Raw genomic sequence first — 16909 nt, 5'->3', positions numbered from 1 at the left:
GAGAAGGGTATACTGGGTGGTAGTAGTTGCTAAATAAATTCTCCCAGTGTACTATCACCACCACCACTGGCTTTAGAGGGGATGCCACTTTCTGCAATTGTAAATGTCCTCAGGGAAGATATTCAAATTACGTATCAGTCTTGAAAAGTTTTCGTAAACAATATCATTTCTCTCCTAACTGATCAGTCACCCTGGAGGAACTGTGTTTTTCATTGTTTTGGTAGAAGAGAAAATGATTTCAGAATGAGGGAACAGTGCCCAACCATGACGGGTTGCAAGAGACCCAAGGAGATTAGTACTTAATAGTAGTTGAACAGGACATGGGAAGTGCAGAGCAATGCAGAAAGGGATAAAGATAATCTCTGCAACACATACAGAAAATCAAGTCCAATCTCAGAGTTAGGTTATTTCTGAAAACAAAAGTGACCTTTTTTAATAGCTCCAAATTCCATGGAAAAGGGTGTATTGGGACTTCTGTTTTATCTTTATGTAAAATGTGGCCCTTTTGAATGTTTGTTTTTTTTTTTTTGTAGACCTAGTACAGCATTTGAATTTAAGTTCAAAAAATTTCATTCCCAAAAAAGGTTGACATAGCCAAGGTATAAGTAAATGGTCTATAGGACTCTGACATATGAAATACAACCCCTGACAAAGAAAAGTACTTATGTACAAAAAAAGGAAATGCACTAGCTTCAATAGAACTGCTCATAGGGGAACCAGGGACTTTGCTATGTCAGCAAAGAATTAGACTCCCCTGGATGAATCAATAAATGTCAGGTCCAGAAAGGAAATGTAAGTTTCCCTGTTTTAAACAGTACAAAAGGCCAAGAAGCTTCAGAACTAAATAAACAAGACCTGACCTGATAATAGTGGACTAAAAGCAAGTCACTGATGTTTACATCCAGTCCAAATCAAACCTAATATTAAAACTGAAACAACTATTTCAACCAGATTTCAGGTTCCAAAAAGGAGAGCTCATCACTTGAAACTACCAAGTGCTAAGCACTGTGACAGGCCCCTTGGCTGTTAGGACATTTAGTTCACATAGCAGCTGGCTAGCTCTTGACCTTGCAGAAAGCCACGGTATCTTGAGGGGTGGGTGGGAGCAAGGAGTGTGGGCTGAGGTCAATTCCCAAGGGCAGTTGTATGCTCCCAACTTTGGGCAACCACCTCTAAAAGCCAGAGATTGTAGAACAGATTATAGTCCATTGGTGAGAAGTTATTATTACTGTAGCAAAGGTTTCCATCCCCTAGGACTCTAGCTAGAGCTTGCCAACCATTTTTAACTATGCATCCTCTCCATAAAAAATTTATGAGTATTAACTGCCAATATACACATATTTGTAAATTAAACACTTGGACTACTGGTCTAGAATATTATGGTGATTATAAAGCATGCATGAATATATAAATTAGAAAACAATTACATTTTCAATAAGAATTCTATTGTTTTTGTCTCTTAACACAGTAGATCAGGTAGCACAGTGTATTTAGAGACAATGGCACTTTGGCCTTTCCCCTCAAACACTCTCACTAGGCACTCTCCACTTTATGGATCTGCATGCCCATAGGAAGTAGCAGAGAAGGGGCATATGAGTAAACACTGAGCCTATACAGCGGAGCTCATGCCCAGTTTCTTGGAACATTCAAACACTAGGAGAGACATAGTCACTTGCATGATTAGCAGCCAAGCTCTTCCCAGGAGTGAGTGGTACAAGTTGCTCCTACAGAGACACATGAAAAGGAAGAGCATGGAGGTCTAGCCTCAAATTCAGCTTAACCACTAATCCCATCTCTCTCATCTAACCCTCTTCAATCAGAGTTGGTCCCAAGGTCAAAAACCAAACTGGCAAGAAGATTTGAACATGTTGTTTTCCTTCCTTTGCCCTACCGTAGCTGCTCTAGGACATCAAGCAACCCATCCACCCGCTGTGGGCCTCATGTTCTCACATGAACATTGGTGTTTGATTTGGGAATGACTGAAGATTCTTCTAGATGTAAAATTCCAGAGTTCTAAAAGGAACTTCCTAAGAAGTTAATTTCCCTCAGCCTATTTGCTCAGTAGGTCCAAATGTTGGATCTGATAAAATGCCAGATGTGAATCACTAATTAAATGCACTGACCTAGAAAAACAGTATGCATATGTTTGGTTGACATTTACCACTTTCCCCATTCCTCATCTGACAACAATATAATAGAAGACGTCTAACGAATCTGTAGGTGAACAGACTGAAAAGATGAAGAACTTCCTCTTTTTTGAGGAGCATAAGGGCTGACTCTAGGTAAGACATAGATCCCCTTCCTCTTTTTTTCTGCGCGCACACACACACATCTGCAAATGCATAGGGAAATGAAATACTGCCCTAACCCTTACAGAAGCAGGCATCACATATATGTCAAAGAGAACTTGATCTAGAACGTGGTACCTCAAGGAGAACTTGATCTAGAATGTTGTTAAGAATGATGGGGATGGTTAACTGGCCATGAAGCACACGAAGCGTAATATGATATTTTACTTCTAAACACTTCCGGCAGACATGGTTTTCTTTGCTTGTTTGTTTGTTTTGTTTTTTAAAAAAGATTTTATTTATTTGTCAGAAAGAGAGAGAGAGAAAGCACGCAAGCAGGCAGAGAGGCAGGTAGAGGCGGAGAGAGAGGCAGGCTCCCTGCTGAGCAAGGAGCCCGATGTGGGACTCGATCCCAGGACCCTTGGGATCATGACCTGAGCTGAAAGCAGTGGCTTAACCCACTGAGCCACCCAGGCGTCCCCAGACATGGGTTTTGAAATAAGCTCCCACTGGTCCACGGAAGAGCCCTGCCCAGAGAGCACGGAGCTGACGTTCCCCTCTCACCCACCATTCACTGGCAAGTGTGCACGTTTCCTTTAACAAGTAACCTGTATGGTTCTCAATGTTCTCACCTGTAAGATGGGTATTAACAACAACAACAAAAGGGCGGGGTCGGGGGAGACCAAGTTCCTGATTTCTCACTGTGAACATTGAAAAAAAAAAAACAATATCCAACAGCAGATAAATGGATAAATGCTCTGTGGTACTCAAAAATCCATTAAAATTATCTTTACAAAGAGTAGATAATAAAAAATATTGTTACTATGTTAAATGAAAAAGAGAGGACAAAACAGACTATTAGATAGGGGAAGAGTACTAAAAAACAAGAAAGTGAAAAGCCAAATCAGACTTTTACATGATTTTTCCTACTGTTGTTCGTTCTTTCTGTCAGTGACACTTTCTATGTTACTGATGACACATGTACATATACTGGGAGAAATATACTTAAACAGTCATGGGTCCCCAAACACAGCTGATTCCTACTTACCTGCAAGATGGAAAGGATTCTGACCAGAGAAACACACTTACATAACTGCTACTTGCTTGTCTTAGCTGGAAACCAGAGAGGGCCATTCTCAACTCTATTGCTTCCTTTTACGAAAATGAGCATTCAGGTCTCAAGGCATCAAGGCTTGCCATCTCCGACCCGCCTGCCAGGTGGGCTCCCCACCCAACCCTGTAGACTTCTGAGAGCAGCATAATTTGTGAATCTGAATACAGACATCAAAACGCAGTTGGGCACGGGGTCTATAACCTAAGCCACGTGGGATCCACGTGTGGTGGATGAAAAACAATTTGAGTTAAATTGTATGTGTGTGGGGAGGGCAGTATGAATATTCTCAGAGAGAGTTTCAATAAACCAGAGTTTCCATTTTCCCCTGAAAGCCCTTTTTAAGGAAATATAGAACTGAAATCAATTCCTATGAGGAAAGAGTATTCAGGAAAAGTTTTTATATATTCAATGCTATTAAATGGTCATTTATTCCTCCCTAATATGAATTTCTTCAGGAGAAACAGTCAGGTACTTCACAAATTGAGATAACAGCTTCCCCACCGTATGTTACAATGGAAGCATTTATAAATTGCTCATTTTGGATGATTGTAAAAGCCTGAATAAATCAGGGAAATCCATGCTTTTCTGCCTAGTAACTGGGCCGATAGGCAGAATAATAACTGCTCAGTAACCTGATGAATTCCAAGAGGAAACAAGATCAACTGGCAGCATCTTAGCGTGAACAAAAGCAAGAAAAAACCAAAAAGGGCCACAGCAGCTCCTGTTGGTAGAATGCCGAGCGAATGTGTGAGTTCGCAGCCTGGAGCTCCGCCCCAGAAAGTGTGTCCATGGTGCAGTCTCAGAAGAATGGAATATTGCCTGATTCCCTCCCGTCCCCCGCCAGGCACTTCAACCATTCCACCGGGGACAGAGAGGCGTCTACAGCCCGGTTCTGACCCTCCAGGGGCTGGCAGTCTGGAGACATAAACAGAAAGCAAACTGACAAACATCCAGCAGGGCTAAGTGCTATTACAAATACGACAGATGTGCTCAAGCTCGGAGCACGGTGACCAACTGGTCATTTATTCTTCACGGTACTGGACAACCTGGAAAACTCACTGTCCTTGGGGTTATTGATAGTTTCTTGTGGAAGATTCTGCATATGGTGCAGCACGACTGTAACTGGGATGGATTCTGGGAGATGAATATCATTCATATTTGTTCTCTCTTTAAAGGAAGGGTAACAGGAAAGAATTGGGCAAATAAGAACCTGATCTGGGCTGAAAAGCTGGGTCCACAGGCGTTTGTACCAGCCTCTCCCACTTCTGCTGTTTGCTTAAAGTGCACTTGACTGACCCCAGAGAATGTTTTGATTTATTTTGTTTCCATTTTTTCTTTTGATCCCATGAAGATAGGTGTAGGAAAATAACATCTCCCATTTCAGGGACAGGAACTCCACCAACCAAGCCAGTTCTAACTCCCCACGAAATTGGATAAAGAGGCCTAAACACAACAACTTCAGCCTCCAGTGTACCCAGTAAGGCACAAACACCCATGAAATCAGACAGGAAGTCTTCAGGCTTTCAGAAACATAAATGTGATCTGCATTCCCCCCCACCACCACACCCACTCCATTTCTAGTTTGACGGGGGCTGGTGCAGAATCATTATGGAACATAGAGAATTAAGAGGAGCTTGGTTTAGAAATTGAGAGCCAGAATGACCGTGAGCTCCCTGGCACGGATGGGACAAAGAGGGGAGGGGAAAGCAAGCTTCAAAGGGAAGGGGAAAAAAAAAAAGTATGGAAGGGGAAGGGGGAAACTGCCAAGACAAACCTGGGCTTTCCTGTGTTTCTGTCTTCTGTGTGTCACAGAAACCTCTCACAGACGTATATTAACGTGTTTTCTAAAAAAAAAAAACCTGCAGATGAATTACTTTTGTATGCCAGGAACCAGTGGGTGTCCCATTTAGTGACAAGATAATAACGTTGCTCATAAAGCTAGAGGCCTCTTACGTATCAGGCCTTATTTACACACAGAGTTGAGTTCATCTTTAAGAAATCCTTGGGGGATAGAGATATTATTTCCATTTTACAGATGAGAAAACTGAGTCTCAAAGAGTTACTATAGCCAGGACTTCCCCCTAAGTCAGTCTCACCCTGAAGCCTGTGTTCTGTACAGCTGGGCTAGAAGCAAGCAGGGAGCAGCAGTGACCGCCAGCATCCTTGAGCGCCTCTGACGACACGACTGACAAACGGAATCCGCCACGAGCACCAATTCCTACACGTGGCAACTTAGACGACCACCACCACCGAAGAGTGCAGGTGCATGGATTTAGACCCTGACCTCCTGGTCGGCGGCTGCTGCCAGGTACAAAGCGGCTTGCTGGCCAAGTTCCAGGAGGAGAGCTGCCTCAGTCTGCGATCGCCCTATCCAACACTTGCTCTTACCTTTGCCATCAAGTCAACGTTAATCAAAGCAAACATAAGCGAATCCGCTGTGAGATGGCTGCTCTTAACAGTGGACTGTGCGGTAGAAGAGCACACAGATGGAGTTTCCTTTTTAAATGAAATGTTTTGGCACCAGCCTCTGTCAAGAGTTTTCCCTTGTTTCCATCTGGCTTTAGTACTGGAGCGCATACATGAGAGAATGGAAAAAGAAAACTCCGTTGGCGTGCTAAACCACTAGAAAAGCTCAAGTGGTTGACAGCATATCCTCTAAACCTTCAGAGATTAAAACGCTCTGCTCAAGGAACGCGGCCACACTGTTTTTAAGGAAGGGGAGAGTTTTGTTTCTCAGACCGAGCCCTGTCCTGGAAAACAAATGAAAAAGCTGCGCACCGGGGATGAAGATGGGCACAGCCGTGCGTCCGCCCCGTCCTGCCCCGCTGCTCTCCAGCGGCAGGGCCCTTGCGCCCTCATGCACTCACCCACTTGAAGCCTTGGCTGGTTTGTCTGCAGAAGCCACATCACAAGACCGTTGTGAGGATTACATGAGATAATACCTGTTAAGGGCTTAGTTATCCATTTTTGGAATGTCCTATTCACAAGGCTTTAGGAGACATAAATATTATTACCACCGGTTTTCACAGGAAGAGCTCTAGAACCACCAAAGAGGCTCTAAAAAAAAATGTTCAGACATCCACTTTTTTTCTGTTACATAACTGAACAAAACAAGTTCACACACGGCAGTGTTCCTGTCAGGAGCCTCTCCGAATTTTCTCTAAGAGTCAAACACATCCATTATCATTCTGATATGCTCTCTTAACAGTTATTGGTGCACAGGATGGTCACCATCCAGCTGAAACCAACCAAGGCCTAAACGGGTAGGAAGTCAGAGTGATACCAAGACATGATTCTCTCTCAAGTTGTGTAAGGAGGGACAGAAAGAGATTTAGTTTGGTAAATTCTTGCTCATAAAATTCTTCTGTGGGAGGGGAGCACAGTGGTTAAGGGGATACAGACCTACAATCAAACTACCTCAGTTCAAATCCCTGTTTGGTAACTCCTATGCTGATGATCTTGAGCAAGATAATTAATTTAGTCTGGTATGTTCGGTTTCCTCTTCTACAAAGTGAGGACAGTACTGTTATCTGCCCCCTAATACTGCTGTAAGGACTAAATGAGTTAATATATATAAAGCAGAAGGAACCATGCCTCATATAGGAACTCAGTAAATACTATTACTACTACTAGTATTACTATCACTAATTCGAAGGTGGGCTCGGTGCCAACCTAACTGTATTGCGCAATGAATCCAGTGAGAGGGGCGTGGCAGGAGCTACACTGAAGGTCATTTATGAATGACGCCTGGTGACTGGATCTACTAGGCCAGAAGACATTTCAGAAAACACTCTCTCTTCTTTTACCTCCACCTAACCAAGCATTATTGTTGTTACAAATGTTTACATCAAATGTGTCTATCCACATACACAAAAGAGCCAAATTCTTCATCTAAGTGTAACAGGATACTGCATTTTTATAAAATAAGAGAGGATCTAAAAAGAATTATAATCAAGGCAGTAGAAATAACTTTTTATTGCATCGTCTTCTAGAGTGGCTTAAAGTTTTAAGGCTGGATTTATAAGCCGCATCTCTCTAATAAAGAGCAAAAAGGCTTACTCTGATGCACATTACAAACATAGGAGAGTCTATTAGTCAATGACCTCAGAAATGGTAAGATACAGTGTAAGTCAAAACTGTTCAATGTCTTATCAGTTTTGAAGGGTTAGGGAGGAATCTACTTGTTAAAACATGGCCCTCTCTATACCACACCCCCTTCATGACTTAAGTCAGAAGAAATGAGGCACTGTGGCAGTGCGAGCACGGGCAGTCGGGTAATAAGGACTGGCTGGATTTCCCAGTTTGTCCTTCCCAAAATGGCGACTCTGGGATGTCATGACCTTTGATGAGCACTGTCCCCTTCACCTGTGAAATGAAAAACAAACCACCTCACAGATAGGAATGTTGCAAGGATTAACTGGAATTATGACAAATAATATAAACAAAGGGTTTTTATCTTTTTCTACATAATTTCCTGAAAGATTCATAGTTCCAATAATATGGACTACTTCTATAAATAAAGAAAAATAAATACATATCATTATTATAGTTGTTTTATATTTCTTCTTTCCCTGTGAATACATTTGCATACCTCTGAGTTTGGTGTGGATTTTTTCATCTTCCTGGATAAGAACTTTTGGAAAGTTAATTCACCATTCCTAAATAAACCATTCCTAGCAACATCAAATTTCATTTGTCTTGTATTCTTCTCTTTTCTTGCTCTTCTAATATTTAGAGACCTTGCAAAAGGTCCAATCAGAATTAGAAAGTGGATAAAAAAGAATTTCTTTCTAGGAGCCCCTGAGTGATTCAGTTGGGTAAACATCAGACTCTTGATTTCAGTTCAGGTCATGATCTCAGGGTTGTGGGATTGAGCCCTGTGTCTCCACACTGAGTGCAGAGCCTCAGTGTGCTTGAGATTCTCTCTCTCTCTCTCCCTGCCCTCCCACCACTCACTTTTTCTAAAATAAATAAATAAACAAATAAATATATTTTTTAAAAAAGAAAACTTCTTTCTATGCCAGATCACTGACAATTAACTTTGCTTACTCCAATTCCAATAACAGCCTACAAAGAATGCTCTCAACCCCTCATAAATGCTTTAAGTGTCCATTTCCTATTACTTAACAGCCTGAACTTCTCCCCCCATGACATGTGTGGAATAAGAATAAGATCTGGCATAAAACTTCCAAGAGGTTCAGAATCCTCAAACTCAGAACCCAAAGAAACCGCTGAACTTGTCAGCTGAATAAAGTGAAGCCCAGAAAAATTCAGAGCTTGGACCATGGCCAGTCAACACAAAAGAGACCAACAAGTATTTTTTGAATAGAATATAGTACTGAGAATGTATCGTTATGTCAGACGGACCGAGAAGACACCCCAGAGTGTTAACTCCCCAACATAGTGAAGCTTTTCAACCTCAGCTTCAGAATATTCAGCATAATAACTTTCCAAACACAGTCCCTGGGGCTGCAGTAGTAGCACACCTAGATCTGGATTTTGGAAAGTTCTCAGGGTGATTCTAAGGAATACCTAGGATTGGCAGCCACTGAGATAAAGAGCAGTACTGCCAGGTTCTAGGCTCCCATCCCACATCATTACCTTCAGCAGGGATTCATTTACATAAATTATTTCATCAAAGACCATTCAGAACTTTTTTTAAATAAAAAAATTTTGCTCTCTAACCATCTAAAATCATTTTCGAATGATTAAGATTTGGTTTCAACAAAACGTGTAAAAGAATGTATTTAATCACAAAAATTAAAATTTCTTAATGCTTCTTTTTATGGGGACAATGAATAAAAGCCAAGGAAAGATTTTACTCCTCTCATGAATGTGAAAGCTAGCATTAGACACTTCATATACTGAATTAAAACAGGATCAGGAAAACACATAGTATAAAATTATGGAATGTTCAGTAGATAACTGGCCTCTAATAATAAACTGATTTTTAACTTCTGAGCACATTTCCAGTTTAGTTTTACAGAGCCAAATATCACGGAGGGAGCAGTCAACTGTAGAAATTATTGTAGGTGGGGCTCCCTTTATACTTTGAGTTAACAGTCCTAAGTTTCAAAGTCTAAAGTATATAATCAGATAAATAGTAAGCTGCAAATTTAAATAGCATCTTCTGTTTAAGCACAGTGGATAGTGTGTGTGTACTTGGCAATGTGCCAGGTGCCATAAGGCCCTTAGGAGGCACTGACATTTAGATCCAATCAATGCATACACAGGTTTACATGATACATACCTGCTTCTGTCTGAGGGCTCAAAAAGGACACCTGGGAGAACTTCTCATTTGTATAAAGGTGAGGGTTAGCTTCTATCTTCCTCACAGAGCAGATGAGAGATAAGGTTATTTATTTGTCAGAGAGAGAGAAGCGAGAGTGAGCACAGGCAGACAGAGAGGCAGGCAGAGGCAGAGGGAGAAGCCGGCTCCCCGCCAAGCAAGGAGCCCGATGTGGGACTTGATCCCAGGACACTGGGATCATGACCTGAGCTGAAAGCAGCCGCTTAACCAACTGAGCCACCCAGGCGTCCCAAGAAAGATCATCTTATTTTCCCTGCTCTATCATCTTTCTGGATTCCTCCAGAGGATATGCAATTCTCTCCAAAAATAATAACTCTTGGGATCACAGGCCTCAACCTTACAGATTTTAAATTCTGCCAGACACTGGGGGGTGAGGGGTGGGTCAAGTTCACACATACAAAAATCAGTACGACACGGGATATATAAAACACCCAGGCTTACATGCGTATGTTGGCAAGCTTTGAAAGCTGTGATAGTCTTCCCTTAAAAAAATTTAACTCTTTCTGCTGTTTGAAAAGTGGTTACATACTACTTGCAGACGTTGCCCTAATTTGAGCACATTCTGCCCGTTCAGAATGGAGAGCTGGTTTTCATTAGGCAAACTGCAAGAGCAGAAGAGCCTGACCTCCCAGAAAGCTTGGTGGTTCACACTAATAGCAGGAAGGACGCTCCCATTCCAGGGCTCTGCTTCCACTTTGCACCTGCCTATGTGAGTGGATCTACAAAGAAGTCATCCTTAAACCGAGAAGGAGAAAAGGAGCAACTCAAAACCCAGCATAGTCTTTTAAGGAGGCTGCCCTTCCCTCTGCCGGGAATGTTTGCGGCACATACACCCTCTCTTTTCAGAACCAGGGAGACTACTTTGCTCGCAGCTCTGGCTTCTTCGAGCTGGGCCAAATTCTCCTCACATATACATTCCCATTACTGCATTTTTTTTTTTTCCTTTTTAGCCTTTTTGCAGTTAATACCATATTTATTTTAGTGACTAGTTGATTAATGCCTGCTGCTCCTTTCCCCTCAAACAAAGTCAGCTTCGTGGGTTTTTCTCCTAACCGTATATACGCCCGAGCCTAGAGCGCTTGGCACATAAAAAGTACTTAATAAATATCTGAGTAATTAATTACTTGTCGATTAAAACATCACCCCATCAGAGATGTGAGCGATACGCCTCTAAGCTTCACGTAAGCGAGAAGATAAAGAGGACTGTTCCCTTCTCAATGAGAAGAAAAATCAAACTGCGAAAACCTTGGGAGTCAAAGTTGGCCTTGTCTTCTCCTGACGCAGCTTCCATTAAACCACCTGCTTATACGTGAGATCTACTTTACCAACTATCATCTCCCAATTCAGATCCATGAAAAGGAGAAAGGCTATCAGGATAAACTATTTTCCTCTGTCAGAACTGAATTCTGAAAAAGCAAGTCTCATAGCTTCGAATTTAAATGTAAAGTCTGGGTAATCAGCAAGAGAAATGCCGTTACTGGAGGAGTCCAAGTCAGGATCTCCCGTGGCAGGGGGATATGGTTCTGCTGTTTCTTGAGACAGGCAGGCAGAGTCCCCGTTTCCCTCTTGCAGACTTCATGATCAGAAATAGGCTGACAGCAGCATATGCCTCACATGCAAACAGACGGCCGGCTTTTCCAGTTAGAGAGGTACGTACCAGGCAACACTCTAGGGACTCTTAGATCATCCATCTTTTCTTCAACTACCCATCTTCAAGAAATCTCCATGAAACACAGACTGAATAGAAATTAATAAAATTACAATCACTATGGGTCCCTACTCAGCTCATGTTCGGCTCAGCCCAAACATACACACGAATTTACTGTACTGCATCTATTCATTATCAGTGCAAGCAAAACTCTAGATTTGAAATTTAAGACTACGAAGATGTTTTGAAGACCTGAATCTCATTAACAAAATACTAGGAAGGTAATCAGAAAAGGCTACTTCTTTCTTTCACTTAGTTGGTAGATACTAACCAAGGGCCTATTATATGCCAAGCACTGCCCAGCATGCTAAGGAAATGCAAATGTCGTCCAATTATAACCCAATTTTACTAATCTAATCCTTATTTGGAATTCAGAAAGGAAGACCAATATTGCAAGGTCAATTCTCTCACACTCATTTAAATGAAAGCTTTCTCCTAACCACTGAAGAAACATTCTTACCAAAAGGTTATGTTGTCATTTTATTATAAATTGAGATACAGGGGCACCTGGATGGCTCAGTTGGTTAAGCATATGCCTTCGGCTCAGGTCATGATCTCAGGACCCTGGAATCAAACCCCCTGTCAGGCCCCCTGCTCAGTGAGGAGCCTGCTTCTCCCCCTCCCTCTGCTGCTCCCCCTGCTTGTGCTCTCTCCCTCTGTCAAATAAAGAAATAAATCTTAAAAAGGAAATAAACTAAAATACAGTCTTATCATTATCTTTATATAGTCTTCTTTTTTTTTTTTTAAATCTTTACATATTCTTTCTGGAACAAACCTATCTACACACTGAATTCTGATAAAGATCAGACGCTTTTTTTTTTTTAATTTAAAAATGGGTGCAAAAAATTAAGTTTTATTCCCAAGCCACAACTGAAGGAAGGAAAGATGAATTAAGGTAAGCTTAATTCTTCTATTGGCCAGTTACAAGACATATTATTCGATTTGTTACAAGTGCCCCAGGTAAGTATTCAGATTAGTATCACCACAACTCCATGGAAAACTTCTCCAAATTTTATCTCAAAAACTTGGTATGAACTCACAGTAAATCCCACACATCTATAATCATAAGCAGAAGGAGAAAAAATAATCCAACAAAATTCTAAGCTTAATAGAACAGATGCCTCTTCCTGACAAGGAACAGCTGTCAGGCAAAGCAATGATTTGGGAGCGGAGTCTACTTTCTCACATTCCATAAGGTGTCGATATTTATCTTGAGACAAACTATTACTGAGTACTGGCAACTGTTAAGAAAAAGAAAGCCAATGAAACTCAGGCTGCTAGTAATGACAATTACCCAAATACAAGGACTTATTCTAAGACAAGAAATCCTAGAGGAGAACCAACTTTCTGTCAATGTCTTCCTGAAGGAAAGTCTGGACGAACAAATGTGTCTGTCAAACCCTTAGCAATGAACTGGAAAATACACTTAAAATTGAACTTCATTAATCTTTCCCATACAAAGCATCCTCAAAAGTAGAGGTGCCACTAGTAAATAAGGACCAGAGAAGAAAACAGAGAAACTGGAAACAGGAGTTGGGAGAGCAGATGTATACAAAAGCTGGGTATATGATCCTCTTGGACACCTGAGAATTAAATGTTTTAAAATGAAGCTGTTTTAATAATATCACTGTCTGGTTTTCATTACCTGATAGGCAGATATATGTTAAATATTCTCCTTGACCCCCGGTTGCCAAGAAAGGAATCTTCTTCTTTGTCCTCCTCTTGACTTGGACAGCTCCCAGCATTCTTTCGTCAAGAGGTGCAAAAATTTCCTTGCTGATGGCAGACTTGGCACTCATTGTAGAACAACTGAGGAGGGCACACAGTGAGTTTTCTAAAGAAGAAAAAAGAAAAGGCAAGTTGAACTGACAATATGGTAAGGCTCCTATCAGAGTAAGCAGCAAGTTGATTTGCAGGTGAAGTAATTTCCAATTTGTTGTTTAAACTCGCTCCCTTGCTTGAAATGCACTGCAGAATCATGAAAAGTAAGGTCTTCCCATTTGTGCTGTGAAAAATATAAAAAAAGAAAGGAATGCTGAGGGAATCACTGAAAATGCCAAATACTACGGAGATAAACAGCTCAAAATGTTACCTAGAAAGTTCGTCAATCTTTATCCCATTTGTACCTAACTGTAACTGGCGAGCAGTACCCACTCCCTGCCCCGTTCCTATGCCTCCTATGCCGTAAGAAACATGGTTTCACATTTCCAGTTGAGAAGTCTTTCCACTACCCAACGATCCTTAAAGTCACGAAGTTCTTTACGCTCCTTCAAAATCTCCGTTAACTCTAATGTAAATCCATTTCCCTAATTCTATTCACAGTGGAAATAATTATATCATCTTCTACATAATAACCCTACATGCAACAGAAGACCATTAATTTAATCACCCATTAGCTGCTCTGGATCACGCTAAATAATTAATCCTTATTTATTAGCCTTTTTTCAGTGGGTCCTATTTTCCAACGCTCCTCCGCATATAGCTCCCATGCTCCAGACCCTTGACAAGTTCTCCACATTTTTCTTCAGCCAGAGTGGACACAGAATTCTAAAAAAAATATCTGACTAAGGCTAAGTATTTTGGAAATGTTTCCCAGCAGTTCCCACATGTCATGCTCTTGTGGATAACTGGCAATGTGTGCCCAATAATTAAGAAGATAAAGCAGTATGTTTCTGACTCACAATGAGTCCCTCCTCTCTCCACTACCAAACTCACATACATCCAGTCCCCATGTTATATTTAGTTTTTCAGAAGTTATACCTCCCTAATGGTCTTAATTCTGCTTCTTCGTGTCTATTATATTCAAGATCAGTCTGAATTTTAACCTTCTCATTCAAAAACCTCAGCAGCGACTCAAGTAAACGTTTTCTGCCCCATCATCCTGGTCACAGTCTGTGTCTTCATTGGTAACCACCATTTGTTTAACTAACAAATCAGAACTAGAGGGGCAGACAGGTGTGTGGGTTGGCTATGCGGATCATACAGAATATTCAGAAAGCCTGCAAATGGATCAGTAGCACAGCTCTACATGGTAACAGCAGCTCAAAGAGCTGGGCAGCCTGCTGCAAAATTGAGCCACTGGCAAACACCTACTATGTGCCATTTCTAGGCTCAGTATTAGAGATACAAGAATTATTTAGGACACGGTCCCTGTTCTCCAGGAGTTGACTGCTGACTACATCAAAGGTTTGCTTTTGGTTTTTTGTTTTTTTTGTTTTTTTAAGATTTTATTTATTTATTTGACAGACAGAGATCACAAGTAGGCAGAGAGGCAGGCTGAGAGAGAGGAGGAAGCAGGCTCCCCACGAAGCAGAGAGCCTGATGTGGGGCTCGATCCCAGGACCCTGGGATCACAACCTGAGCTGAAGGCAGAGGCTTAAGCCACTACATCAATGGTTTTGCTTTAGGAGGGAAAACCAGAAGATCATCCCTCCTAATGCAAGATTCACAAATGATCCCAACATAGCTATCCATTAGGAACTTTGTCATAGGAAAGATATATATTTAAAAAGAGCATTCCTCTGGCTAAAAAATAAATAAATAAAAATTAAAAAAAATTTCTCCTGGTTTCAATTCTGTAATAGAACAGGTTTTCTTAGTAGCACCTAGAATAAAGAATACAAAGTGCTGTTTTTTATTATATCTCCCAATATCTCCGCTGCGTGTTATAGAGTTCTACAGCCAGATCTATTTGCGCTCTGATCGTGACATTTTATCATCACTCCCAGGTTCTTCATACTGGCTGAGAACATTATGACAACACTGTCGGGGGCCCGGCTTTCAGTGTGCTCACCACTAACTGACACCCTGTGATTTTCCAGAAGTTAGCAAACAGAACTCTCCCCACTAGGATTTATCCGGTGACTTTCCTAGGCAGGGTGAGGGTGTTATAATTTTTAGGGACATTTTTAAAAGGAGAGCAAAACAAGGCCTCTCTCACACTTCTCACCCTTTGGGGACATGTGAGAAAGCAAGCCAGCAGGAGCACAGCAGTTTCCAGCATTCTATAAGCAACACGTCATATCCCCACACTCACCAGGCATTCTCTGACCAGTGCCTTTCTAACCGTGGTATGGCTTTTGCTTTTCTATCCTAGATTCACATTTTTCTAAAATTGTGGTTAAAGAAATAAAAAGCTGTCATTTGATTGTGATTGTGTAAAATTTGCCAGGGGGAAAAAAAGAAGGAGCACGCATGTTCTACCAAACTCTTAGAAAATTCTCCTCTTCTTTTGAGAAACTGTTAAGAAATGGAAATGACCTCTTACTATTTTTTGTTTTTCAGATTTACGTATTTATTTTAGAGAGAGAGTGCACACACGTTCACATGTGCGAGTGCATTGGGAGGGAGGCAGAGAGAGAATGAGACAGAATTTCAGGTAAATTCTGCAGGAAGTATGGAGCCTGACAGGGGGCTCAATCTCAGGACCCTGAGACCACAACCTGAGCCAAAACCAAAAGTTGGATGCTTAACCAACTGTGAAACCCAGATGCCCCCCCATATACTGATATTTAATAGCCAAGCACAAAAATAACAAACAAAGCATGACGAGAAAACAGGAAAAATAAAGCCAGTAACTTCACTGAGCACAGGTTTTGGAATCAAAACAAACCCGGATTCAAATTCCAGCGCCAATACTGAAGAGCTACATGAGATTGGGTGAAATCTCTTAAAATTCCAGACCCTTGGTTTACTATCTGCAACTTGGAGAGATGTTCACCCACCTCATGGAACTATTGAAAGAATTAAATGGAATAGTGTATGCAAATCTCTTATTCTAGTGCATGAATCATAATAAACTCTTAAAAATGGAAAATTTTAATTAATTCTACTAGAGTATGAAAAATAAAAGACCCTCTGAGCTTGCAGAAACTGAGTAAATGTAGCCATCCATACCAGAAGGGATTTGAAAAAGAGAAACTCAACTTTACCAAAGCTTCTTCCTCATTCATGGTATGAAACTCTCTAAATATGGATCCCTGGTCTATTTTATGAAAGGCTCTGTATTGTTTTCAGGATGAGGAATTTATAGACTTCACCCTCAGGAAACTCACTAGTAGGAGATTACTAAATGCATTCTATGGGAAATTGTCAGAAGTTTTTGCCCAGGACAATAATATTAGCAGCCCTATGCGACTGCACTCGTGTATATGTTTTTAACACCATCCTGGGAACGGGACTGTACAGTGAAATTTGTGTGGGGGTTTTTTTGTTGATTTTTACTTATTTTTTAAATTTCTTTTCACTATTCCAGAATTCATTGTTTATACAACACACCCAGTGCTCCATTCATTATACCCATCACCAGGCTCACCCAACCTCCCAGGAATTTGTGTGTGTACGGTTTTTGTTTTTTTTTTTTTAAGGTTTTTTTTTATTCATTTGACAGAGATCACAAGTAGGCAGAGAGGCAGGAAGAGAGAGAGGAAGGGAAGCGGGCCCCCTGATGAGCAGAGAGCCCGATGCGGGGCTCGATTCCAGGACCCTGA

At 41.2% G+C, this 16909-nt stretch overlaps 1 protein-coding gene across 3 annotated transcripts in view; it reads right to left on the bottom strand.

The window, feature by feature from the left end:
* STXBP6 (syntaxin binding protein 6) overlaps nt 1-16909 on the bottom strand; it is a 255709-nt gene that overhangs the window by 159878 nt on the left and 78922 nt on the right. For all 3 annotated transcript variants that reach the window (XM_044231556.1, XM_044231554.1, XM_044231553.1), the window contains exon 2: nt 13066-13254. In XM_044231556.1, coding sequence (XP_044087491.1) covers nt 13066-13219 — 154 coding nt within the window. In that variant the 5' untranslated portion in view covers nt 13220-13254. The remainder of the gene's footprint in view (nt 1-13065; nt 13255-16909) is intronic.

This window comes from Neovison vison, chromosome 13, assembly GCF_020171115.1.
Source record: "Neovison vison isolate M4711 chromosome 13, ASM_NN_V1, whole genome shotgun sequence".
NCBI lineage: Eukaryota > Metazoa > Chordata > Mammalia > Carnivora > Mustelidae > Neogale > Neogale vison.
The sequence above is the reverse complement of the archived record's forward strand: the minus strand, read 5'-3'. Positions and strand labels throughout refer to the sequence as shown.